Here is a 16920-nt window from a genome sequence, read left to right as displayed (position 1 = left end):
TACTTCATATCTACTTTTTATTTATTTATTTTTGGACATTTCCTATTTCGGGAAATAGGAAGAAATCCAAGAAATCCAAGGAAGAAATCCATGAAAGAAATCTCTGTCCTTTCCAATATTGGTCTCACAATCTCCAGAGTCTTTTGGGTGTGAACCTCCGCTGGTTCCTTCTCTTCTGTTGTTTATTCTCTATCCCCTTCTTCGTATGATTATCACTGTCACTGCCATATTCCTTGGTTGCTTGGACTAGTGCAATAGCTTCCTAACTTCAGGTTGCCAGATGAAATATATTGCACAAACAATATTTATATGAAAACATTATTTGTTTATCTGAAATTCAGATTTAAACAGGTAAAGGGGATTAAGAGTACAAACTTCCAGTTATAAAATAAGTAAGTCACAGGGATGAAAAGTACAGCATAGGGAATGTGGTCAATAATACTGGAATAACTATGTGGTGACAGATGGTAACTAGATTCATCGCAGGGATCATTTTATAATGTTTGAAACTAATCACTATGATGTACACCTGAAACTAAAAGGATATTATTGTATGTCAGTTACGTTTCAATTAAAAAAATTTTTAAAGACTATTGATTTTAGAGAGAGAGAGTGCACGAGTGGGAGGGGCAGAGGGAGAGAGAGAGAGAATTTCAAGCGGACTCTGTGCTGAGTGTGGAGGCTGACACGGGGCTCGATCTCACGACCCTGAGATCACGACCTGAGCCAAAACCAAGAACCTGATGCTTAACCGACTGTGCCACCCAGGCGCCCCGCATTTTAAAAAAATTTAAAAAGCTGCTTTGGTTTTTTTCCTCTAACTCTGGCAACCCTACCCTCACTGGTCTCCTGTCCTCTAATTTCTGAGGGTTTCAGTCTTTCCTTCACATTCATGCCAGAGTTATCTAAAACACAGATGAGAATACATCACAGAACTGACAGGAATCATTTGGTGGCTCCATGCTGCCTAAGAAAGAACCTGAACTCCTTAGTCGATATTAAAGAAGATCACCATTCTGGTTCCAGTTCCCTTTTTTTGCTCCATCTTCTTTCTACTCAGTTGTAGTGGGAAAATCACCTGCCCCAAACATGTCATGTGAATTTATACTTGTGCTTTTTCTCAAAATGCTCGCTTAGCTTGGCATTCACTACTCCCTTCAAACCCTTAAAAAGTTGTTTTTAATATTGATAATTCTCTCTGTTTCAATATGATATTCAAAATTAACTATCCCACTTGTATATTGGCAGAAGTGTAGGGATAGGTTTTTACAATACAATTTATGTTCCGATTTTTGTATAAAATAAAATGTCCCTTAGTTCCCTCTTCTTTGAGAGAACTATCATCTTCCTCCTGCCTCTATTCCTTAGAGGTAAGTTATAATTTTTTTTGTTTTTAAAATTTTTATTCAAGTGTAATGAACACAGTGTTATATTAGTTTCAGCTTATAAATCCCTTTAGATTTAAATTAAGGCCATCCTTCAAGGAACAGTTCAAATGTCATCTCCCTCACAGAGTGTTGCCCTGATCTCAGCACTGCAGTGACCCAGAGTGTCCTTGGCACTTCCATACCATCTTCATTTCATTACAGCCCATTACATTCTCTCTCTTCCTAAAAATTTTTATTTAAATTCCAGTGCAGTTAACATACAGTGTTATATTAGTTTCAGGTGTACAATACAGTGATTCAACAGCTTTGTACATTACTCAGTGCTCATCAGGATAGGTGTACTCTTCATTCACCCATCCCCCACCTTCTTCCCCCCGGTGACCATCACTTTATCACTTTGTTCTCTACAGTTAAGAGTCTGTTTCTTGGTTTGTCTCTCTGTTTTTCCTTTGCTTGTTTGCATTTTAAATTCCACATATGAGTGAAATCACAGGGCATTTGTCTTTCTCTGACTGACTTTTAGATGCAGTTACTTGTGGGCAGGAATTCTAAAAAATTTATATATATATAAAAAAAGATATATTGAGTTGTACCTATTGGCACTAGGCACTGTTTTAAGGGATTTGCATAAATTCAATCATTGAGATTTAGGTACCATTATTACCCCCCATTGTATTCGCCACATAACCTAGTTCAGTGCTCTACAGTCAATTGGAATTAATTAATTTTTAAAATTAAATGGAGATGCTTTTATTTGGGACAATGTTCTGTTGGCTCATTCAAATGAGTTTTTTCCTCACAGTCGATATTATTTTAATTGATTCATTAATAATCTTTGTTTCAGAAAGATTAAAGATGACTAAATTCCTTCTATAAAGACACTTATATAAATATGACAGTGTCTTACAAAGGCACTGAATGGGGTTGATTTAGTATGATTCACCTTGAAAAAAATCAAGAATTCAAATATATTATGTAAAAAATGGTAAAAAGGGAAAATGCTTAACATTAGAAGCATTGACAAGCTGAATGTTTATGACAACTTTTTGAGGGGAGGGTTAAGGTTTCCCAGGAAGCTTTCTTAATAAAATGAGAGCCAGTTTGAATTCTAATTATGTAAAGGAAATGAACTCTGGGTCTCTAAGTATACAGACCATTTCTGTCAAGGTGGGGAGATCCTTAATGTAGGAAGATTACATTATTATAATTTATATGTATAACTTCCCTGTTATCAAACAGATCATCATTGAAAATGAGGTAGCATCAAGCAGACAACGTTTTGGAGTATGACATAATCTGAAGTTTACCATGCCACTCTGACCTGTAGGAAGTAAGGAATGTGAGGGAAATAAACAGCCAGTGCTGAAGCCCAGACTCAGGGGCCCTGTTTGTCCTGATGAGCTGACACCTTTGCAAGTAAGTTCAAAGGTGGTAAATGTTTATTTCCTGTTTCACTTCCAGGTGTTGCCTGTGCTTTCCCAGTCACTCAACAAAAAAAGGCATGTGACACCTACTCACATTTCTGGAATGACATCCAGTGGAAGAATACGTAACTAACATGATAAATTTGAGAGGTCCCTGATTTCAACCCCCCCCCATTCTTCCTTGGGTTTTTTTTCTAAATGTTTACCTACTTATTTGCTCTACAATAATCTGGAGAAAAATACACCTTATGAACACTTTCTTTGTGTGTTTGCTACATATTAAAAAGTAGACAGTGTTATTAAAGTATTATAAACCTCTTTCTTAGCATCCCACAAAGAAACACTGATGCAATGATGATATGTCCACGAAAACAAATGACTTACCTGGATGACTGCTCTGGGGGGAAGCCAGGGACTTTGGACAAAGGAGTTATTTTGTCCTCACCTTCTCTCCCATTGTCTTTTCAGCTATGACCACTGAAGGAGAGGTGTGATGAAGGTATATGGCATTTTACCTTCAGGCCTATCAAGGCATGCCAGGACTAGTTCTCTTATAGGATGGTTCCAGTAGGGCTGGTCTGAAGCAGGTGGGAGCTTTTGTTCATCTAGTATAACTCATATTTTGTGAATTTCATTTTATGTTGTTGGCCAACAAGCAATCTTACTTCCCCAGGGACAGGGGCTGGCCTAGGTTCTGCCTTAGGTCAAGAAAATTTGTTCAAAATGTACCTACCCATAACGAAGTAAAATCTCAGGTTCCCATAACCGGTAGTATCCATATATGGGGTGCATAATTTCCTCTCTCCATCTTTGAGGAAGACCATTGATAAACCTGATTCTACTGTTCCGCATTCTGTACCAATGACAGCTCCCAAGATGTCCCACCTTAAAAAAAAATGAGAATCATGAACAGTTGGAATATTAAGTCAAAGCTTTATAGAGTATAACATTTTATTTTTAATGAAGAACATTTACTTAGTAATCAATAATTCTGAAATAAAGATGTGGGACAACAGATTTTCATAATGAACAAACTTTTAAACACATTCCATTCGCAATTATGATTTTTCTGTAGAAGGACAAATTTAATCAATACTATGTATGGTATGTCTACCACATGATAGTCTTCATTTTCAAAGTACTTACAGTCAAGATTGGGGGGGTCAAATTTGAACTAAGGAAACAGGGAACCATAAAAGACAGTATCATAAGATCATAAACAATTGTATGGTATTTTGCATATTAAAAAAGTTATAGAATGTAAAGTCATAAGAGTAGCAAGAGCCTAGTTTTCAAAAAAAGATGAGATTTAACCTGGATCATGTCAAAAAATATATATTCAGATATAAAGAGGAGAACAAAAATATCTAATATTTTAAAACTCCTATTTCTCCTTAGTATTTATTTCTGGTTGTATCTAATCTGGACATTGCTATTCACACAACTCGCTTGCCCACAGATGGAGGAAACTGGGACACACAGAGGTTAAGTGGCTTGCCTAAGGCCAACTGCCTGTGTAGCTCTAAAACTGAGATCTTCTGTATCTCAGTTTGCTGTTATTTTCGTAGTTATGCTTCTAAAGAGTGTACTGTGCCAGGGAGATTATGTTGGACCATTTCAGTTTATAATAGATTTGGGACCAAGATGTTTAGGAAATGCTTATTTTTTTTTATATTTTAACAGATTATATTAATCATTCAAGAAACTAAAAAATAACCTTTTGAAGCAGCTCTTAATAGTGCTGGACCACTGTAAATTAACAAGGAACCTCTCTTGACTCATACAAGAAAATCTCACACTGGTTCATTGGTCTTTTACTCACTCCATTTATCCCAATTAAACCACTCAGCCTACTGATCCACAAAGCAAGTTAAGGTTATAAATGATGCATATGATGACTCCTTTTAGGCTTTAGAGTATTTTTAAAGTGAAAAATTGAATTGAGAAAGATGGAATTGTCATGGACTAAAAGAACCTTCTATTCAAGTGAAAAATGAGATTAGTAGTCTTTTCCTCATTATTAGTTGTGAATGAGTAACTCTTCTAGATGAATCTAAATGCATTATTTTCAAGACATCCACCACAGACAGAGCTGTGTGAGATATGTTCAGACTGTATATTTCTTTTTTTTTTAAGATTTATTTATTTATTTGAGAGAGAGAGAGAGAGTGAGAGAGCACAAGCAGGAGGGGTAGAGGGAGAGGGAGAGAATCTCAAGCAGACTCCTCATTGAGAGTGGAGCCTGATGCAGAGCTCGGTCTCACAACCCTGAGATCATGACCTGAGCTGAAACCGAGAGTTGGACGCTTAACTGACTGAGCCACTCAGGTGTCCCTCTATGTTTCTTTTCAATCTTTATTTTAAAGTCCAATATATTCAATTTTACTCTATATTAGTCTTTATTTCTCCCACTTTTAACTGTTGGAAGATAACAAAAGTGAAGTTATTTTCTTTAGAAACCCAAATATTTATAATCAAATGAAATGGAAAGTTTAGTCTGCTTTGAAGAAAAAGCAGAGATCTAAAAAATCATTTTGTGTGTCAATGATTTGAATAAATTATCTTGCCTTTATAAAAATTCAGTAGAAGCCTGTTGCAGCATAAACTCATTCTTTCATGAATTTGTATAAATACTGGCTCAAGCTTAGTTGGAGACAAAGTATCCTTGAGGGATAGCAGAGAGAGCCTTTCACTCCCTGGACTTCAGAGTCCAGATCTGTAAGGGCACAAAGTTGTGGGTCTTCTCTAGTTATACAAATGACATGGTCCCTGACAATCAATTACATGAAGTGAGATTATAAATAACCAAATCTTTGAGGCCAGAAGTGATATTTGAAGAGCTTTATAGTTTTATTTTTTTTATTTTTATTAAAGATTTTATTTATTTGACCAAGAGAGACACAGCGAGAGAGGGAACACAAGCAGGAGGAGTGGGAGAGGGAGAAGCAGGCTTCCCGCAGAGCAGGGAGCCCGATGTGGGGCTCGATCCCAGGACTCTGAGATCATGACCTGAGCCAAAGGCAGGCGCTTAACGACTGAGCCACCCAGGTGCCCCAAAGAGCTTTATAGTTTTAGTAGTATTTTCGATAGCATGGCAATTTTCCTGAAAAGGAGTGTTACTTCTCTACGGTCTAAATTATATTTTCCCCAGGTAAATGTAGTCGTATGTGAATTGCATTTGAAGGAATGTCTGCCTACAGAAGAGACACCTCTACAGCATAGCAATTTATACTTATGCTTTGATGACTAACTAAAAAAAGAGCCCCTATATTATTTATTATAAATACAATGGCATCTATTATTTGTAATAGAGTGGGTTGAATTCAGAACACAGAAAAAAAAAGTTTAATAATCAATAAAATGCCTTAAGGCAACTTTGTTCCTTAGACGTAGCAAGGTCACAATGATGTTTAATTTAGATCTTTAAGATATGACTTTCTATTCTTGTGTCCCCAAAAAAGAGGAATTTTTTTGTAAGTAAAGATAATTTAAAACAGTTTCTTAGCTGGAAAGCTGATGGTCCTCTCTATCAACTATTTTGGAATGCTTTGAGAATACAATTACTTACGTTTTAATCAGCTCATACTTTGATACTTTTAAGGAAGATACAAGAGAGTAGAAATTAAACCTCTTCACACAAAGAAGATAAATATGTTAGGCGAAGGATGTGTTAATTAACTAGATGGAGTTCTTTCACAATGAATACATATATAGTATCACCATGATGTACTTTAACTTTCTCACAATTTTATATGTCAATGATGCCTCAGGAAAGCTGAAATTAAAAAAGATTTCCTTCATTAGCTTAAAAATAGAATGAGATCTACTCTTTGAAGGGCAATTTGGCAGTAACTATCAAAATGAAAATTACATACCTACATGTATGTACATGTACGCATATATATCTGATTCTCTAATTTTCCTTTTCTCTTTTAGAAATTTACCTTTTGAAAATACTTTAACAAGTATGCAAAAATTTTCATTACAATATTTTTTGTCTATCAATAGGGGTTCAATTAGATAAACTGGTACATCACTTTTTTGAAATAGTGATCTATATTTACTGACTAGAAGATACATTCATTATATGTTGTTGGTTTTAACAAAAATTAAGTTGTACTACAGTATACAAAATGTGACTCTGGTGGGTGGTGTGTGCGTGTGTGTAGTCACAGAAAAATTTCTGAATGAATATGTGTACAATTTAACTGTCAGAAATGGGATTAGCATGGGGGACTTTTGATTTTCCCTTTACTTATCTGCCTTGCAGTAAGAATGTAATTTTCAGGAAAAAAAGAAGAAAAGCATTCAATTTATAGGTATTATAACACAGAATGAAAAATTAAATGATCTCATTATAGGTTGATGAAAATGCTAAGAATATGAACACAGGCAATAGAAGTCATATTTTAATCAGATATTCTTTGCCTACAAATATTGGCATAAGATACTCTAAAGCTCATGAAGCATTTCACATTATCTATGAAAATTTATTATATTTTCCAGAATATATTAAATCACCTAAAGTTGGCTACTTTAGGTGTGAGCTAAGATACAGGATAAAGCCTGGCTATGAGATCCCACACTTACCAAATTCGTAAGATTTTTTTAATCTCTATGAATTCTCTGAGGTTAAATAAGTTCATTCTATCCATAAGGTCTCTATTTGGGATAAATTCTCTGTTATTTAATAAGGGATGTGCCATAGGTAAAGAACCTTCCACATTCATTTATATTCATGAGGTTTATCTTGAGTATGAGCCCTGTGAGGTCTAGCAAGGTGTGTACTTCAACTGAAGGCTTCTCTACCTTCATTTAGAGGTTTTTCCCTGCAGCATGACAGCTTAGGTGAAGGTAAAGGATGAACTCTATCTGAAAGCTTCCCTGCATGCACTGCATTTCAAAAATTCTTTTCTTCAATTGGTTCCCCTGTATTTCACTCAAATTCAATTTTGTTTTAGGTTTTTATTACATGCATTATGTTGATTTACTCTCTTGTCGGAATAACATTAATAAAGAACATTGTCTTCAGAATGGGAGAAAGCACTCAGCTTTCTCACCAATAAGACAGAAATATGACCTAGACTGGAGGATGGTTAGAGAAAATAATGTTCTGCCTGGATAGGACAGCATGTCAATAAGTGTTAGCTTCCCCTACTCGCCCCCCGCAAAACATAATGCTATCTTTGTTTTAAGTCGAAGAGGCGATTCAAATGAATTTCTAAATAATAATGAGTATTTTTATTTTTTCATACCAGAATTAGCAAAGCAGCAAGACTGGACAAAGGCACAGTCCCCATATGCAAGTACGACTACTTAATCTTTAAGCAAGGGGATACTGAGCTGAAAGAAAAATTGCACTTTATCTATAATCTGTGGATCTTTGGTACTATTCATGATTTTTGTCTATAATCTTCTGGGCTCTTCAATTTATTATTTGTGTTATCTGAATGGTCAGGTGGGTTTCGTTTTAATAAAAATGAACATGTTTATAAAAGAAAAAAAAAGATCCACTTAATACAATATTAACTCAGACTGCCAACCTATCTTCAGTTCACTTACCTTGAATTATAAGCTTAAATGAAATCCTTCTTTAGCTTTATAAGCATTTTTGTGAAAAGTATTCTACGTCAGAGGGAACACAGTTCTTCTGGGTAGGACAGAGGGAAGAATTTGTAGAAAATACAAGAAGATGCTCAAACTGTTCTGAAGAATTCTAAATAACTTTAAAGCCCATTTTTAATAAAAGCACCAACTTACATTGAAGGGGCTATAATGGAGATTGTTCTTGTTGGTTTACATGCAATTTTGGTTTTCAATGGTTATGTGTAATTCTTTGCTACAATTTCCCCGGGACAAGGAAGCCAATATAAAATTGTTTTATTGAGTTTATATTGTCTTTTACTTGTCCCCCTGCCCCACTGGATAACTTTCAATATTAAGAAAGACATATTGAGTCAGTTGTTGGTGAAATCCAGCTAGCAAGCAGTGTCATTAAAACATATAAATAATACTTTGAATTTTGGTCTCTCTATAGTAAATCATCTGTCAGAGACAAAGCCATGGCTGACCTTGGAAAACCATTCTCTTACTCAGTATTTTTCTATAGTCTTAGATGAGCTGTTTTTTTTAAAAAAACATATTTAGTGAAAGAGCTTCTTCAGAGCAAATTCCTAAAGCAGTTATCTTTTTTAAGTTTAATTTAATTTTATTATGTTATGTTAGTCACCATACATCATTAGTTTTTTTCTCTTTAAATTTTTTATTGTTATGTTAATCACCATACATTACACATCTTTAGTTTTTGATGTAGTGTTCCATGATTCATTATTTGCATATAACCCCCAGTGCTCCACGCAGAACGTGCCCTCTTTAATACCCATCACCAGGCTAACCCATCCCCCCACCCCCCTCCCCTCTAGAACCCTCAGTTTGTTTTTCAGAGTCCGTTGTCTCTCATGGTTCATCTCCCCCTCCGATTTCCCCCCCTTCATTCTTCCCCTCCTGCTTCATCATTAGTTTTTGATGTAGTGATCTTAATAGGATATGGGTGGTAGTGGAAGAGGGTTGTTAGCAATGGAAGTAGGAGGAACTGGAATTAGGTTAGTAGTTCAGAGACAACGCTCTATCCATTGAAAAAGTCAGCAACACCAAATATGGGAAAGCAAATTTGACCTCAGGATGAGTCCTGTTTGCCTTCCAAGCATCTTTTCTGTATCTTGCTGGTGTATTGGAGTTCTGGGCATTCCATTCTGTGCCGTATTTGCCACTAGTTGCTTTTAATTTTTAAGTGGGAGGAAAACGCTTCACAAAAATGATGTCTGTGGCCTGGGAGAGGATACCCACATGGAGAAGTACAGTTGGAAATATTTTTTGAAACTTAAAAAAAGAAATTTTATTTCTTTTCTATTATGATATCAGTATTCTCATTACTGAAAAATCTGAAAATAAAAAGGTTGGGAAAAATATCGCCTATAACCACACTCTCCAGAGACAAGCACAGTTAATATTTTAGTATATTTATTTCTAATATTTTTGTATGTATATTTCCAAATAGTTGTGGTAATATTAAATAGATGGTTTATACTCTGTCTTTTTTCACTTCCATTAGTAATGTACACATTTTGCAGGCTATTACTAACTCTTTGTAGATGAGCCACACAATATTTTGTTATGTGTATACCAATCTGTATTTAGTCATTTTCCTATTTTTGCAATTTCAAAATACAATAATAAATAGTTATACTATTTAGCATACTTTATGGGCCTGAGGAATTAAATCATCAATTTACTAATGCTCCTGGATGTGTTGTAGAATACAGATAAGTCCAAGCTATGCTTCTTGAGGTGTTTGAGATCTGGTCTTACTTCACAGAAATCCCCAGATCATCAGGACTGACTTGTGGCCAATGGTGATCAGGTGAACCACTGAGGAAGGACTATGGAGAACAAAGACAAGGTTGAAGACATGGGCATCTAAACATTTCAGTGCCACCAACCTCCTCCAATACCTTCCACAGAGAAATCCTATCACCAGCTAATGTTGTGCCAAGCTGTCAGAAATTAAATCACTTTGGAAAGATTCAGATTTCATTCTTTTTTTCTCTGTGACCTCAGTGAAGATTCTATCTTGCAAGGGAAGCCAGTGTCTGTATTCTGGATGCTCACATGGAAACAGCTAGTTTTTGGAGGGGGAGAGGGGAGGCTACAAGCCAACTCAAGATGGCAGAACCAAAAGGAAAGATGGTGTATAAATGTGCCGCACATTAAAGGTTTAACATTTAATTTCTATAAAGGAGTTCCAGAACAATATAGCACTTATTTTTTTGTTATTTGAAATTTTACTGTTTGTATTTTTAAACTATAAAAACAATTTGCTTCAAGAGAAAGTGATATTAGAACCCAGGCCCAAAGCAAACCAGAACAAATAAGACATATGTTCTTTTAACAGCTTGCAACAAGATTACTCAGATCCGTTTTAGCACTTCCATGGTTTTAAAATATATCCAATTATCACTTTAACTAATATAGTCTTTTTTCTTAATGACACTTCATTGGTTTATTTAGAGAATCCAATTTTGGTTTCATTGGCCGATTCAACTTTATTTGTTTGTGTTTCTTCTGTATCTCATTAATTAATCTGAGTATAATTTTCCTTTGAGCATCACTTTCCTCATATCTCATTACCAACAGTAATTATAGTTGGAATAACAGCTAATTCTTAAGTTTTTTGATTGCTTATTATGTGCTATGCATTGTGGCAAGTGTTCTACATATAATGTTGCATAAAATATCCCCTTTTAGTCCTTTTAGTGCTTATATTTGGATTTTATTTTATCTGATTCGAATTATCTGATTTTAATATGCCTCCTTTCGTTGTAGTTGACTGGTATATTTGTTTCTCTTCTTTGATTTTTAATTTCTTGTGTTATTGTAAATACATAGCTTACTTTTAAAAACTTACTTTGGAAATCTCATTTAATAAATGAATATAACTCAAATTTATTGGGTTACTGATATGTTTGAAAATATCATTTAATAAATATAACTCAGTCAAATTTATTGGGTTACTGATATGTTTAGATTGATTCCTGAAAAATTGTTTTCTGTTTTCTATTTACCCTGCTTTTTATTGTTACTTTCCTGGCATGTACGAGACTCAGTCTTCCGTGTCCTATGTGACCCTGATGCTTCAGAAGTTACATAGCCTCTATCGGGCTAATCTATTATTTACATATTTAAAGTTTTCTATTAACATTATTATTATTATTAATTAAGAATTATCCCAGGGACCACTAGGTGGCTCAGTCAGTTAAGTGTCTGCCTTCAGCTCAGGTCATGATCCCAGGGTCCTGGGATGGAGTCCTGCATCAGGCTCCTTGCTTAGCAGGGAGCCTGTTCTGCCTCTGCCTGCAGCTGGTGCTTGTGCTCTCTCGCTCTCTCTCTCTGATGAATAAATAAATAAAAAATCTTAAAAGAAAAAGTTATCCTAGATCTATATCCTCACTACAAGCAAGCTAGGAAGTTTGGCAGTATTTTACTTCCTTACTCTTCTTTTCTCTTTTTGTCACTTTCCTTCTGTACTTCTCAAGTTGAGGTCATTTGGACTTTAATTACAAATTTTTGTTAAAACTTTTTAATAATCAATACTTACTTAGACTGAACTACAGGCTTTACTTTTTTCTTTGATCACTACTCTTTCTTGAATCTATCATATTTCTCTTGGATTAATTTCCAGGAACATATCTCCTAGTAATTCTTTCAGAGAGGGTTTGGGGGGTAGTAAATTTTTTGAACCCTATGTGTCTGAAAAAGTTTCCCCCCCCAATTGAAGTATAATAGACATACAGTATCCTATTAGTTTCAGGTGTAGATCACAGTGATTTAATATTTTTATGTATTATAAAAATATCCCCATGATAAGTCTAGTTACCATATGTCTCCATACAAAGTTATTATAATATTATCGACTATATTCCGTATACTGTACACTACATTCAAAGGTAGAAAGAAAAGTAACAATGAAATCCTATGTACATAATATCCAATTTCAATAATTATCGAGCTGTTTGGGTTCTTTTGATATTGAATTGTGTAAGTTCTTTATATATTTTGGATATTAACCTCTTATTGGATATGTAATTTGCAAATATCTTCGACTATTCAGTAGGTGGTCTTTTTGCTTTGTGGACGGCTTCCTTCGCTGTGTAAGAACTTTTAGTTTGATGTAACTTCATCTGTTTATTTTAGCTTTTGTTGCCCTTGCTGAAGGAGACTGGTCCAAAAAAAATTCTGCTAAGACCAATATCAAAGAGCTTAGTGCCTATATTCTCTCTTAGGAATTTTATGATTCCAAACTTACGTTCAAGTCTTTAATCCATTTTGACTTTATTTTTATATATGGTATAAGAAAGTGGTCCAGTTTCATCCTTTTGCATGTAGCTGTCCAGGTTTCTGAACATCACTTATTGAAGAGATAGTCCTTTCCCCCATTGTATAGCCTTGCCTCCTTTGTCATAGATTAATTGACCATATAATTGTGGGTTTATTGCTAGGGTGTTTATTTTATTCCATTGATCTATGCATCTGTTTTTGTGCCAGTACTATACTGTTCTGATCACTATCACTAGCATAGTCTGAAATTAGGGAGTGAAAAACCTCCAGCTTTGTTCTTCTTTCTCAAGGTTGTTTTAGCTATTTAGGTTTTTTATTTTTTTAAATAAAAATTTTAGTATTCTTTGTTCTAGTTCTGTGAAAAATGTCATAGGTATTCTGATGGGGATTGCATTAAATCTGTAGATTGCTTTGGGTAGTATGGACATCTTCAGTAAGATTTTTCTTCCAATCTATGACCATGGTATATCTTTCCATTTATTTGTGTCTTCTTCAATTTCTTTCATAAATATCTTAAAGTTTTCAGAGTAGGTCTTATACTTTCTTGGTTAAATTTATTCACAGGTATTTTATTCTTTTTGATACAATCGTAAATGGGACTGTTTTCTTAATTTCTTTTTCTTATAAGCTTGTTATTAGTGTACAGAAATGCAACAGATTTCTATATGTCAATTTCATATCCTGCAACATAATTAATTTCTTAGTTCTAACTGTGTTTTGGTGGAGTCGTTAGGTTCACTCTATATAAATTATCATATCATCTGCAAACAATGACAGTTTTACATCTTCTTTTCTAATTTGGATTATTTTATTTCTTCTTCTTGTCTAATTACTGTGGCTAAGACTTCCAATACTATGTTTCATGAAAGATGTGAGAGCCAACATACTTGTCTTGTTCCTGATCTTAGAGGAAAAGCTTTTAGCTTTTCATTCTTGAGTATGATGTTAGCTGTGGTTTTGTCATATATGGCCTTCATTAAATTGAGGTATGTTCCCTCTGTATCTACTTTGTTAAGAGTTTTTGCTATAAATGGATGTTGAATTTTGTCAAATGCTTTTCTGCATCTATTAAGATGAATATATGATTTTTATTGTTGGTTTTGTTAATGTAATGTATCATGTTGACTGATGTGTGGATGTTGAACCATCCTTACACCCCTGGAATTAATCTTTCTTACTTGATCATGGTGTATGATCATATTAGTGTTGTCAAATTCAGTTTGCTATTTTTTTTGAGGATTTTTGCATCTATGATCCTTAGCGATACTCGCCTGTAATTTATTTTTATTCATTTATTTTGTGGTGGCTTCATCTGGTTTTGGTATCAGGGTAATGTCGGCCTCGTAAAATGAGTTTGGAAGTGTTCCTTTCTCTTCAATATTTTGGAATAATTTGAGAACAATAGGTACTATTCTTTAAATGTTTGGTAGAATTCACCTGTGCAGCTGTCTGGTTCTGGACCATAATTGGTTAAAGGTTTATTATTAATTTGATTTCATTACTTGTAATTGGTCTATATAGATTTTCTATTTGTGATTCAGTTTTGGAAGACTGTGTTTCTAGGAATTTATCCATTTCTTCTACATTTTCCAATTTGTTGGCATGAAACTATTCATCATAGTTGCTTACAATCCTTTGTATTTCTGTGATGTCAGTTGTTAACTTTTCCTCTTTCATTTCTGATTTTATTTATTTGGGTCCTCTCTTTTTATCTTGATGAATCTGGCAAGAGGTTTATTGATTTTGTTCATCTTTTCAAAGAACCAGCTTTTAGTTTCATTGATCTTTTCTATGGGCTTTTTTTTTTTTTTTTTTGGTCTCTATTTCATTTATTTCTACTCTGATCTTTATTATTTTCTTCCTTCTACTAATTTGGGCTTTGTTCTTTTTCTAGTTCTTTAGGTATAAAGTTAGATCACTCCAACGTTCATAGCAGCAATGTCCATGATAGCAAAACTGTGGAAGGAGCCAAAATGCCCTTCAACAGATGAATGGATAAAGAAGATGTGGTTCATATATGCAGTGGAATATTACTCAGCCATCAGAAAAGATGAACATCCACCATTTGCACTGACATGGATGGAACTGGAGGGGATTATGCTAAGTGAAATAAGTCAAGCAGAGAAAGACAATTATCATATGGTTTCACTCACATGTGGAACATATGGAATAGTGGGGAGGACCACAGGGGAAGGGAGGGAAAACTGAATGCGAAGAAATCAGAGAGGGAGACAAACCATGAGAGACTCTGGACTCCGGGAACCAAACTGAGGGTTACAGAGGGGAGGTGGGTGGGGGGATGGGGTAACTGGGTGATGGGCATTAAGGAGGGCACATACTGTGATGAGCACTGGTGTTATATGCAACCAATGAATTGTTGAACACTACATCAAAAACTAATGATGTACTATATGCTGGCTAACAACATAATAATAAAAAAATAAGAAAAAAGATACTTATCTGGGACTCTTGTTTCTTGAAGTAAGCTGTACCACTATGAACTTCCTTCTTAGAACTGCTTTTGCTGGGTCAGATAGATTTTGAAAAGTTGTATTTCGAGTTTCATTTGTTTCAAAGTATTTTTTTTTAATTTTCTCTTTGATTCCTTCATTGACCTATTGGTTGTTTAGTAAATGTTTAGTCTCCATGTATTTGTGTTTTTTTTTCAGTTTTGTTCTTGTTGTTGATTTCTAGTTTCATACTGTAATGGTTAGAATAGACGCTTGATATGATTTCAGTCTTCCTGAATTTACTGACTTGTTTTGTGGTCTAACATATGATCCATCCTGGTGAATGTCCCATGTATATCTGAAAAGAGGGTGTGTTCTGCAGTTTTTGGGTGAAATGTTCTCTATATATCTATTCAGCCCATCTGGTCTAATGTGTTGTTTAAGGTCAATGTTTCCCTATTGATTTTCTGTCTGAATGACCTATCCATTGAGGTAAGTGGGGTATTAAAGTCTCATAGTATTATTGTATTGCTGTCAATCACTCCCTTTATGTTTGTTAATATTTGCTTTGTCTATTTAGGTGTTGCCATGTTGGGTGCATAAATATTTATGAATATTATACGTGATCCTTGATTGACCCTTTTGTCATTATATAATCTTCTTTGTCTTTTGTTACAGTCTGTTTTAAAGTCTATTTTATCTGAAATGAGTATTGGTACTTCAGCTTTCTTTTCATTTCCATTTGCATGGAATATCTTTTCCCATCCCTTCACTTTCAGTCTGTGTGTGTCTCTATATCTGAAGTGAGTCTCTTGTAGACAGAATATAAAAGGGTGTTATTTTTTTATCCACTCAGCCACTGTATGTCTTTGATTGGAACATTTAATCCATTTACATTTAAAGTAATTATTGATAGGTATGTACTTATTGTCATTTTGTTATTTGTTTTCTGGTTGTTTTTGTAGTCTTCTCTGTTCCTTTTTTCTTCTGTTGGTCTATTCCTTTGTGGTTTCATGATTTTCTTTAGTGTTATGTTTGGGTTCCATTCTCTTTATTTTTTGTGTTTCTATTCTATATATGTATAGAAATAAAAAGCTTTTTGTTTTTTCCTAATACTTGTATGATAATTGACTGGAGAAGAATTTTATGTTCTGAAAATTTTTTCAGAACTAAATAACTTCTTCATTTTTTTTTAAACTTATGCTTAGTGCTACCAAGAAAAGTAATATAAATCTCACCAAGAAGCTTTTAGGATTTCTTCTTTTATCAGTGTTCTAAAGTTTCTTCTTGATGCTCTAGGACTAGATATGTTCCCATTCATCTTGCTAAACATTTCATTCACAGGAACTATGTCTTTTCTTTCTTCTTTTTTCAATCTTGGGGACTTTTCTTCAGTAATATATTTGAATATTTCATTCCATATATTCCCTCTGACCTCTCTTTCTGGAATTCCTATTTTTCTAATAACAGAAGAGCCATTCCCCCCCCCCCCATACTTTACATCTTTTTTCCTTATATCCAATGACCCTCAGTTTTGGATAGACTTCAAGACTCAAATTTCTAGCTCATTATTAATTTGTTCTTCAGCTATGCCTATGCTGATATTCAGTGGAGAAAAAAAACCCATTAAATTTGTTTCAACAATCATATATTTTCATTTCTCACATCTCTGCTTCCTCATAAAATGTGTTTTAATTTCTCAAATGCAGTATGCACTCTTAACCCTCTGAGGATATTAATTATGCTTCTTATAAAATCTCCATT

At 34.4% G+C, this 16920-nt stretch overlaps 1 protein-coding gene across 5 annotated transcripts in view; it reads right to left on the bottom strand.

Moving 5' to 3' along the window:
* Nucleotides 1–16920, bottom strand: part of RELN (reelin) — a 494784-nt gene that overhangs the window by 171715 nt on the left and 306149 nt on the right. For all 5 annotated transcript variants that reach the window (XM_028118604.2, XM_028118612.2, XM_088018691.1 and 2 more), the window contains exon 12: nucleotides 3546–3697. In XM_028118604.2, coding sequence (XP_027974405.2) covers nucleotides 3546–3697 — 152 coding nt within the window. The remainder of the gene's footprint in view (nucleotides 1–3545; nucleotides 3698–16920) is intronic.

This window comes from Eumetopias jubatus, unplaced genomic scaffold, assembly GCF_037043125.1.
Source record: "Eumetopias jubatus isolate StellerSeaLion01/CBP00866 unplaced genomic scaffold, mEumJub1_p1.0 scaffold_14, whole genome shotgun sequence".
Classification (NCBI taxonomy): Eukaryota; Metazoa; Chordata; class Mammalia; order Carnivora; family Otariidae; genus Eumetopias; species Eumetopias jubatus.
This window is presented reverse-complemented; position numbering and strand designations above follow the sequence as displayed.